This window comes from Bos mutus, chromosome 18 (assembly GCF_027580195.1).
Source record: "Bos mutus isolate GX-2022 chromosome 18, NWIPB_WYAK_1.1, whole genome shotgun sequence".
NCBI lineage: Eukaryota > Metazoa > Chordata > Mammalia > Artiodactyla > Bovidae > Bos > Bos mutus.
The window spans coordinates 16,161,392-16,171,887 of record NC_091634.1 but is presented as its reverse complement, the minus strand read 5'-3'; the positions used below and the strand labels follow the sequence as shown (position 1 = coordinate 16,171,887).

Sequence of the window (10,496 nt, the reverse complement as noted above, 5' to 3'; positions counted from 1 at the left end):
GATTGTTTTTTTTTTTAATCAAGCCATTTTATTGAAGGGTTTTGGAGGAGGGTCGAAAGGCTGGGAGAACAATGAGATCTGATCTTTTCCTGGCCAGAATCTCCCCAGCTTCACAGTCGTTTAAAGTTCAATTGCTGTGTTCTTGATTGAGGAAATTTTGGAGGCCTAGGACCTCAAGAGGGGACCTCAAGAGGATTTGGGGGTGGGGTCGGGGCTCCTGTGCTGGCGTCCCTGGAAGAGAAGGAAGACGTTTAGTGAGGGTCTGGGTCCGTGGGAGGAGAAAACTGGAGGTGACAGTCTTGGGGAACTCAAAATCCACAACTACGAAGCCTGTGACCCAGACTCCCCGGTAGGCCCTTCCATAGGCGGGACGCCTGGAGTCTCAAGGGGGCGGGGGCCTGGCGCAGGCTCCCACCCGGGGGTTCCAGGCTGCTCAGCTGTGCGCAAGGCTGCCATGCTATTGTCCTGGCCGGGAAGGCGGGGCCGGCGCGGGGCGGGGCTGGCGGCGCCGGCGCAGCTCGGGGGCGTCGGCGGAGGAGGCGGCGGCCGTGGGGCTGGGAGCTCCTGTCACCGCTGGGGCCCGGCCGGGCGGGAGTGCTGGAGACGTGAGGGCTCGAGGGCCCGGACATGGGGCCCGCCAGCCCCGCCACTCGTGGTCTGGGCCCGCTGCTGCGGTTGCTGCCACTGTTAATGCTGCTTCTTCGCATGCAGCTCGCCGAAGGGAACCTGGCCGGTGGGAGCCCCAGCGCGGCCGAGGTGAGGCCCGGCCGGGCCCTAGGGGGTGGGGGAAGGGGCGGGACCGGGCCTCTGGACCCCTAGGCGGGTAGGTCCGGAGCAGAAAGCGCAGTCTTTTCAGCCAGGTGGCCACCCCCCAGGCGCCCCTAATAGCACTAGGCATTCAGAAACCCGTAAGTCCAGGCCCCAGCGTCGTCCCGAAGTCTAGCCCCTTCAGACCCTCTCGACCTAGGTGACTCAGCCCCAGCCCCTGCCCATCTGAATAGGACCCGCCGGGCAGCAAGGCACCTAGAGCCAAGAATCTGGGCCCTTTTTATCCTCGGGACCCATATGAAGGCTCCCGCAAGGCTCCCAGAACCCAGGAGGCTAGACCCCCAGTCACCGCCCCCGCCCCAACCCAAGATGTAGCTCTCCATCCCCCAAGGACTTAGTGTCCAGGCCTGCAGGGCCCTGAAGCCAGGCCTTGTGGTCTTTCCACTCGAGAATGCGAGCGTGAGCTAGGGGCGGAGGGAGGAGGGGCCAGAACGCCTGGGTTCTGGCCCCTTCTCCCCCGCCATTCAAGTTTAACCCCTTCGAGCTCCAGTGCGGCTGCGCTGGGATGAGGGCGGGGCTTGTCTCCGCGGCAACAAGGCCGTGAGAATCCCTGGAGACCCCGAGTTGCCATAGCAACGGCAGAGCTGGGGCGGCCCCCGGCCCAGTGGGAGCTGTTTCCCAGGGAACCGAACCTCCACAGAGGCGGGGGCGCGGTGCTTGATGGAGGGGGCTGATGCTGGGGGTGTGACCATCTGGGTCCTAGGGAGCAAAGGACCGGGGGACTCACATGTCAGCGTCCCCCGTTCCCTCGCTGATCCCTCCGCCTCCACCCCCAGGCCCCAGGGTCTGCCCAGGTGGCTGGACTATGCGGGCGCCCAACCCTTCACCGGGACCTGCGCACCGGCCGCTGGGAACCAGACCCACAGCTCTCACGACGGTGTCTCCGGGACCCGCAGCGCGTGCTGGAGTACTGCAGACAGGTAGGCGGGACCGACTGAGAGGGGCGTGGCCAGCAAAAAAAAACTGGTCCAAGTTGGGACCAGGTTGCCCTTAAGAAGCTAGCCGTGCAAAGGCAAGGTCCGAGGAAGTGAGGGGTTCAAGAAGGCATGGGAAACTAGGGGACATGGCCAACAAAGAGGCAAAGTAAGGATAGGACAGGACCTGTTTTTGAGAAACTAGGTCAAGAAAAGAGAAGAACTGTGCAAACACGGCCAGCTGAGGACAGTGTCCAGTGATGAGATGGAATTTAACAATGTGGTAGACACTTTAAAGAGCAGGTGTAGGTGGGCATGGCAAATAAGAGGCGGGGCTAAGACATAAAGACTTCGTGGACTCGAGTGGGAAAGGGGTGGAACCCAATGGGAGAGTGGAAAGCTAGGAGGTGTGGCTATGAAAAAGCAGGTCTGACACAAAGAGAAAAGATCCTGAGAGACCAGAGGCGAGGCTTAAAGAAGGGTGGAATCTATGGGGAGATGAACTTGATTGGAGGAAGGGGCAGAAGCGACTAGAAAAGAGGTGGGCTTAGAAGGACAGCTTTGGGGTAATGGAGGGACCTTCATAAAGAAACCCGACAGGCAAAGGGGCGGAGCCTAAGGATGGAAGGGAGAGGTACTTAGGGGCGTGGCCAATGGTTTGTAGGACTTAGATATCTAAGTCCTGTTCTACAGAGAAGCAGGGCCTAGGGAAGAGTGGATCTTTCGAATACTAGAGCCTTTAAAGGGACACACCAGCGCAGGGGCGCACGTGGTAGGGGCGGGACAGAGGGCTAATCGCCCCGACTCGGTGCCCCTAGATGTACCCGGAGCTGCAGATTGCCCGTGTGGAGCAGGCGACGCAGGCCATCCCCATGGAACAATGGTGCGGGGGTACCCGGGGTGGCCACTGTGCCCACCCCCACCACCAAGTTGTGCCTTTCCACTGCCTGCGTGAGTCACAGGCTGAGGGGTTGGAGAACGGAAGGTGGGGGGTTGGGTGGTAGTCTCCAAGGGGTGAGAGTCTGGCCCTGGTCTCAGGCTCACATTAGGGAGCTAGGTGCCTGAGTCCACAGTGGGACAGAAGCCTCTGAGGATAAAAGATCTGGATTATGGGGTGGGGGGGTGGGGGGTAGGGCTAGTGGCTGTGGGAGTGTTTCACACCGATGCCGCCCCATTTTCCAGCCGGCGAATTCGTGAGCGAGGCCCTGCTGGTGCCTGAAGGCTGCAGGTTCTTGCATCAGGAACGCATGGACCAGTGCGAGAATTCAGCCCGGAGGCAACAGGAAGCGCAGGAAGTAAGGACCCAGCCCCTCATCCTCCCACCCCTCCCTAAGAACCCAGGATTCCAATCCCTAACACCCTCCTCCTCCACAACCCGAGTCTGAGCCTCAGCCTCCTCTTCCCAGTGGGACAGAACCAGGAATCCAGGCTCCAAGCCCCATCAGCTCCTAAGACTCAGGCATCCAGGCTCCCCCTCCACCCTTCCTTACCCCCCAGTCCTGGTATCTATGCCCACTCTTCCCACAGGCCTGCAGCTCCCAGGGCCTCATCCTGCATGGCTCAGGCATGCTTTTGCCCTGTGGCGCGGATCGGTTCCGAGGTGTGGAATATGTGTGCTGCCCACCTCCAGCGACCCCCAACCCATCTGGGACAGCAGTCGGGTGAGTGAGAGGGCACCCTCCAGGCCCAACCCTCCAGGCTCCTGAGGCAGGAGATGGAAGCCTGGGGACCTGGGCCCAGGTGCTTATGTCCTTGGGTCTTCTGCTCCCTCAGTGACCCCTCCACCCGGTCCTGGCCCCCGGGAGGCAGAGTTGAGAGGGGTGATGATGAGGAAGAGGAGGAATCCTTCCTGCAGCCAGTAGATGATTACTTTGTGGAGCCCCCACGAGCCGACGAGGAGGAGGAGGACAGAGTCCCACCCTCAAGCTCCCAGACCCCTGCAGGGGTCAGCAAAGGTGAAGCCATCTCTAAACCCCATCCTCTCCACCCTAGAAGGAGGATGATTTAAGAGAGCTTTGGTGTAGGGGCATTTGAGAAGGGACCTGCTGGGGAAAAGTCCTGTGGGGGGAAATGGGAGGGATGGGAATGGCTTTGGATAAAGTAGAGGTGGAAGGGCCACCCTGTGAGGAATGCAAAGGGTAAGGGTGGTTTGGGAGTACCCAGAAGTGGAGGAGCCATTTGGTATGTCTGAAGGATTATTTGGAGGATAGTGTGATAGATTCCTAAACTTTGCAAGAACAGGTCCAATTCAGAACCACATCTCCTGTGATGCCAGGCAGCAGCTATGGTTGAAGTGAACACACGGGGGTCTCCACTGCGCTCTAGGAAATGCAGTTCTCTGGGAAGGGAAGCTGACCTGGAGCTGGGCTTCAGGCTGACTCCTGGATTCCCGGCCTTGCAGTGACTCCCACCCCAAGACCCACAGATGGCGTGGACGTGTACTTTGGCATGCCTGGAGAAATCAGTGAGCATGAAGGCTTCCTGAGGGCCAAGATGGACCTGGAGGAGCGCAGGATGCGCCAGATTAATGAGGTGATGGTACTGCGGGCCCCAGGATCCCCCATAACACAGAGCTCCCTAATTACCAGGAAATTGCTCAGGGACACGTTGAGACTACCTCTCAAGGTTCCCCCAGCCTCTATCATCCCCCAGCCCTCCACCCACTCCTAAGATGACCAAGGATCCCCAAGCCACCTAGAGTCCCACTGAGACATTACCAGATTCCATGGAAACTGATGCATGGTACTCTTCCACTTTAAATTCCTTTTGAATCCTCTCTCTCTTGGTGATCCAAGAGGCCGTGGGACTTAAGGGATCTGGAGACTCTGAAGAAGGATGGGATGTGGGGACTTAACTGGGTACAGCAGAGTGGCTTCTAGGATCCTGAAGCTCCCCTTGTCCCCAGGTGATGCGTGAGTGGGCCATGGCTGACAACCAGTCCAAGAACCTGCCTAAAGCCGACAGACAGGCCCTGAATGAGGTAGGACAGCCTCCAGAGTGTCCTACTTGGGTACTTGGGCCTGTCCACTACCTGGGGCATAATGAGCTTCAGCCTGGCTCAGGCTTTTTCTGGCCTCATCCAGCTTCACCCCTTCCTACTGATATGGGCTTCTCCTGGCCCCACCCCTACACTTGACTCCACCCCTCTTAGTCTACATCCAATCTGACTTTGCTTTCCTCTTCCTCCTCCCACTGGCCATATCTTACCCTGTCTTAACTTGATCCTAACCTCTGAGGGCTGGCTCTGGAGACCTCTCCCAAGCTGGGGCCCTGCAGACACAGCCAAGTCCTTTTCAGCCTCTCTTTGATGCTCAGCCCTGCCCCCCCACCCCGACTCTGGTCCTGCCCCTCTCATTTCTCTTTTACCCAATCCCTCCTCAGTAGACCCAGCCTCCTCACTCTCCCACCCACCTCTCTCAGCCTCACCTTGGCACAGCCCTACCCTGTGTAGACCCGGCTCAGCTTAGCCCCATTCCCTGACTCCTGCTCCTGCTCCACTCAGGCTTATTTAGTTACAGCCTGTCTCCAGGGGGCCCTGCCCAGGCCTAAGCCGCACCTTTCCTGCAATACTTGGTCCCTTTCAGCTTCACACAGGCCAGCTCTCTTCCTACACTCTTCCTACCCATACAGGGGGCTTCACTCGGGCTCCCAGTAGAGCTGGTTCTGCCCCTACTCTACCTGGTGCCTCCATCCAGTCTCCTGTCTTCCAGTCCCACCCCAGGTCGACTCTGCCCAGGCCTGGATCCACGGCACGCCACCCCACTTATGGTCCAATAGCCCTCCCTTTCCAGACTCCCTTTGACCTGGGTTTCATCCACCTGTGCCTCTCACCTGACCCTGTGCCCACCCCGTCACCAGCACTTCCAGTCCATCCTGCAGACCCTGGAGGAGCAGGTATCTGGTGAGCGACAGCGCCTGGTGGAGACCCATGCCACCCGAGTCATTGCCCTGATCAATGACCAGCGCCGGGCCGCCTTGGAAGGTTTCCTGGCGGCGCTGCAGGGGGATCCGCCTCAGGTATGGGAGCCGTGGGGGGTGGACGGAGGGTAGAGGGTGGAGAGGGCTGGGGCGGGCCTGGGCAGCCTCCATCCCTTCCACAGCCAGAGCGGGTCCTGCTGGCCCTGCGGCGCTACCTGAGAGCTGAGCAGAAGGAGCAGAGGCACACGCTGAGGCACTACCAGCACGTGGCTGCCGTGGACCCCGAGAAGGCCCAGCAGATGCGCTTCCAGGTGCTCAGCTCTTCCAGCTCCCAACTCTGCCATCCCTCGGACCTTGGTGTCTTGGACCCCATCCCTCAGACGCTTCCCTTGCCCCTCAGATCCTCTTTCTTTTTTAGCAGTTCATTTATTTATCTATTTCTTTGGGGCTGAGCTGGGTCTTTGTTGCTGTGCAAGGGCTTTCTCTAGCTGTGGCAAGTGGGGGCTACTCTTCCTTGTGGTGCTCGGGCATCTCACGGCAGCGGTTTCTCTTGTTGTGGAGCACAGGTTCTAGGCGTGCGGGCTTCAGTAATTATAGCCTGGGGGTTCAGTAGTTGTGGCGCACCAGCCCAGTTGCCTCATGGCATGTGGGATCTTCCCGGACCAGGGATCGAACCTGCGTCCCCTGCGTGGGCAGGTGGATTCTTAACCACTGGACTACCAGGAAGTCCCTCAGACCCTCTATCTGCCCCTTGGACCTCCTTCCTCTCCCTGGATCCCCGCCTTCTGTGCCTGGGACCCATTCTAATCCCTCAGATCCCTACTTCCTGACCCTGAAACACTGCCTCCACCACCCCCTGTGCCTCTGACCCTTTTCTTGTTTTTGAATTCCCACTTCCTGTCCTTTAGATTCTTATTTCCTGTCCTAGAATCCGCCTCCTGTACCTAGAACCCTGTTCCTGTCCCTCAACGCTCCTTCTTCCCTAACTCTGCTTGTTTCTCCCTAAAACCCTTGTTCAGTGCCTTTAGATCCTAATTCTTATTTTTTGGATACTCTCTTCCTGTCCAAGAATACTGATTCCATGCTCTTGAGCTCCAAGCCTTGCCCTTGAACCATATCATCTCTAACTTTTTTAACAAATTATATTTATTTTTAATTATAACATTATAATTTATTTTTAAATTTTATGTATTTACTTTAATTATAGCAAATTATAATTTGTTTAAATATAAACAAATTATATTTATTTAATTTTTGGCCACACCCTGTAGTACATGGGGTCTTAGTTTCCTAACCAAGGATAGAATCTACATCTCCTGCATTGGAAGACACAGTTTAACCACTGGACCACCAGGGAGGTGCCCACATGACTCTCCAATTCTACTTCCTTCTCCAGAACTCCCTCGAACCTTGCTTCCTACTCCCCAGACCCTACTTTCTACCTCTCCCCCAACTCATCTCCACTTCCTGTCTTCTATATCATAGTTGTACCCTAGACTTACTGCCTCCTGTGCCCAACTTTTCCTAGCAGCTACTCCTTTTCCTTCTTCCTTACTTTCCTTCCCAAGACTCTCACATCCTATCTCCCGTACATCTTTTCCTTTTCATTGTATTTTGCTTCTCCCCATCCAGTTTCCTGCCCTCCATGGCCCAATTCCTGGCCCCTGTACCCTCCTTCCTGTCCACTGTTAGGTGCTACTATTCCTGGGACCCTCCTGACCTTCCTCCTTCACCCTGCCTCAGTCTCCCCTTCTGTAGCCCACACGGCTCAGTTCATCCCTCACGCTCACTCCCCAACAGGTGCAGACCCACCTTCAAGTAATTGAGGAAAGGATGAATCAGAGCCTGGGGCTGCTTGACCAGAACCCCCGCCTGGCTCAGGAGTTGCGGCCCCAGATCCGTGAGTGCCTGACCATGACCCCCCAACCTTTGACTCCCCTGCCATTTCAGTTATCTGTTCCTATGTAACAACCCCCCCCCAACCCCGACACACACATACAAACTTAGTGGCTTGAATCAGTCATTTTCGCTGCTCATGATTCTGCCATCTGGATTGTGCTGGGTGCTGCTTCCGTGGGTCTTGTCGGTAGATAAGCATGTCGCTGGCTTGGGCTAGCAGGTCAGCTAGGAGCTAGGACTCTGGCATGAATGAGCATCTCTCTCTCAAGAGAGGCCTCTCTTCTCCATGGAACCCCTTCATGTGGTCTCTCCAGCAAGGCACGTGGACTTCCGAGGTGGTTCAAGCTCCCCAAAGCACCGAAGTAGAAACTGTCAGGTCTTCTTAAGACCTGGGCCCACTTGGTTAAAGCAAGTCACAAACCCAACCCAGGTTTACACTGTGGGATCTATTCAAAAGCATGAATACCAGGAAGTGCAACCCCCCCAGAGCCCCTAGATCTATTGTAACTTCCTCCTGGATGTCCCTAATTCTCCTGCTCTGTAAGGAGGCCATTCTCTGTTTACTTGGCTACACCCTGTCTTTGTTGTGGCATGCAGGATCTTTAGTTACGGCATGTGGGCTCTTAGTTGCAGCATGTGGATTCTAGTTCTCTGACCAGGGATTGAAACTGGGCCCCTACACTGGGAGTGTAGAGTCTTAGCCACCAAACCACCAGGGAAGTCCTGAGGAGGCCGTTCTCTTGAACTTCAACCTCACTTCTCCAACATTCAGCTCCCTACTTTCCCACATCTCACGTATGGCTCCCCCCAATCATGCTGTTGTTAGGGTGCCATTCATTCACCCTAACAGGCAAAACAGATCCTGTTTTGTGGATCCCCGTGTTCATGAAATCACCCCCTCTCTGCATGTTCCACTCAGAGGAACTCCTCCACTCTGAACACCTGGGCCCCAATGAGCTGGAAGCCTCTGCCCCAGGGGGCAGCAGTGAGGACAAGAGTGGGCTACAGCCCCTGGATCCCAAGGGTGGTGAGTTAACCCAAATGCACATAACCCCAGACTTTGGGGGACAGGCCCTCAACCTCAGTTCTCATCCCCTAAAGTCTGGAGGTGTCTTAGCCACCGGGTGAGCAGTAGAGGGTGGAAAGGAATGTCTGGGGTTGTGGAGGCCTCTGGAAGGTCCTAGATCCTTCTTCCTCGGCCCCCGGGGAGTGTCCCCACACTTTCTTCAGTGATGCTCTCCTCTCTTCACGGTTCCACCTGTCTTGTCTCCTCTGGCTGCCAGCAGATACCCCCATGGCCCTTCCCAAAGGTGAGTAGCTCACAGAGTAGCCCCTGGTCACCACATCCCTCTGAGTCCTGGAGCCCAAAGTGGAAAAGGGCCCACATACTGGCAACCTCAGGCCTCCTGGGGTGGGGTCTGGTGCCCCTCCAACCCCTTCCTCAGGCAGGGGTATCACCATTCTGGACTCTCAGGAATGAGATAGGATTTGGGGGTTAGGGTCCACAGAACAAGATGCCACGTCCTCTGGGAAAGACAAGATGACTCCCCTGGAGCAGTACGAACGGAAGGTAAGCCAGACAGATCTGTGGGCACCTGAGGCAGGGCGGGAGAGGGGCCTGGATTCTTAGGTCTTCAGTAGGAGTGCGCGGGGGGCTTGAATTCCTTGGCCTTGGAGGGAAGAAGGGACTGAGGACATGGAGTTCAGGGTCCTAGGGGAGAAGAGGGCTGGGGGATGCCCTCCTGGGCCCAGGGGAGGAGGGGCTGGAGCCCAGACTCCTGACACCTCCTAATCCCCCAGGTGAATATGTCCATTCCAAGGGGCTTTCCTTTCCACTCATCGGAGATTCAGAGGGACGAGCTGGTAAGAGGAGGAAATATTCAGGGTACTTGGGGGGAGAGGTCAAGAGTCAGTGGCTAGACTGTGACTCCCAAAGCCACACAGGGCCCTGGTCAGCCTCAAAGATGACCCTGGTGCCCTCTCCTCCCACTGCAGGCCCCAGCTGGCACAGGCGTGTCCCGAGAGGCCGTGTCTGGTCTGCTGATCATGGGAGCTGGCGGGGGCTCCCTCATCGTCCTCTCCCTGCTGCTCTTGCGCCGGAAGAAGCCCTACGGGGCCATCAGCCATGGAGTGGTGGAGGTAAGGGGCACAAAGACCTGGAGTGGGGAGGAGCCCCAGAGCCCGGGAGATCTGTGGTTGGGTCCCTACAACCCACTCTCCCACCCCTGCCCCCATTGCAGGTGGACCCCATGCTGACCCTGGAGGAGCAGCAGCTCCGTGAACTGCAGCGTCATGGCTATGAGAACCCCACCTACCGCTTCCTGGAGGAACGACCCTGAACCAACCCCCCTTCACCCCTTCAGATGAGCCCAGACCTTCCCTCTTCCTGGAACCCCTGAACCCTAACTCCCAGCCTGGGGGAGAGGGTGAAAAAGTTCATTTCAGACCCTTTGTGAGGGGGCTGGAAATTCTTATTTCCCCTTTCCAATTCCAAATTCCATCCCTAAGAAATCCCTGGGTATTCCCAGCTGCCCTCCCCACCTCCTTGAGACCTCCTCACTTTAATTTATTTTGTATGTTAATTTATTGTCCTTAAGGTGACCAGCAGCTTGGTCCCAGTGTCTGTTGTTCCCTGGAACTCATCCTCCCATGTGTCCTCCACTAATATCCCAATAAAGTCCTCTTCCCCACCAGGCCATCCTTTGTCTGTCTGGGGGAACCAGGGTGTAATCAGTCCTGGACATTGGTGTGCAACCCCGCCCAGACCTTCACATTTTTAAACTGTGTGTGCTCAGTCGCTCAGTTGTGTTGGACTCTTTGCAACCCCATGGACTGTAGCCTGCCAGGCTCCTCTATCCATGGATTTTTTAGTCAAGAATAGTGGAGTGGGTAGCTATTTCCTCCTCCAGAGGATCTTCCCAACCCAGGCATGGAACC

The 10,496-nt window shown here is 56.8% G+C and overlaps 1 protein-coding gene across 2 annotated transcripts; it reads left to right on the top strand.

Annotated features, from left to right (window-relative positions):
- The first annotated feature begins 515 nt into the window (after positions 1 to 515).
- On the top strand, positions 516 to 10,255 carry APLP1 (amyloid beta precursor like protein 1). Of its 2 annotated transcripts, none has more exons than XM_070387865.1 (17): positions 516 to 756; positions 1,605 to 1,748; positions 2,561 to 2,693; positions 2,925 to 3,037; positions 3,270 to 3,403; positions 3,516 to 3,697; positions 4,144 to 4,274; positions 4,648 to 4,722; positions 5,601 to 5,759; positions 5,843 to 5,971; positions 7,461 to 7,560; positions 8,479 to 8,586; positions 8,846 to 8,869; positions 9,059 to 9,129; positions 9,360 to 9,422; positions 9,555 to 9,698; positions 9,800 to 10,255. In XM_070387865.1, exons 1-17 carry the CDS (start codon positions 628 to 630, stop codon positions 9,896 to 9,898), a joined length of 1,938 nt encoding a protein of 645 aa, XP_070243966.1. In that variant the 5' UTR covers positions 516 to 627; the 3' UTR covers positions 9,899 to 10,255. The 2 variants fall into 2 exon arrangements, with proteins under 2 accessions (XP_070243966.1, XP_070243965.1); XM_070387864.1 differs by having other exon boundaries at positions 8,843 to 8,869.
- The last annotated feature ends 241 nt before the right edge of the window (positions 10,256 to 10,496 follow it).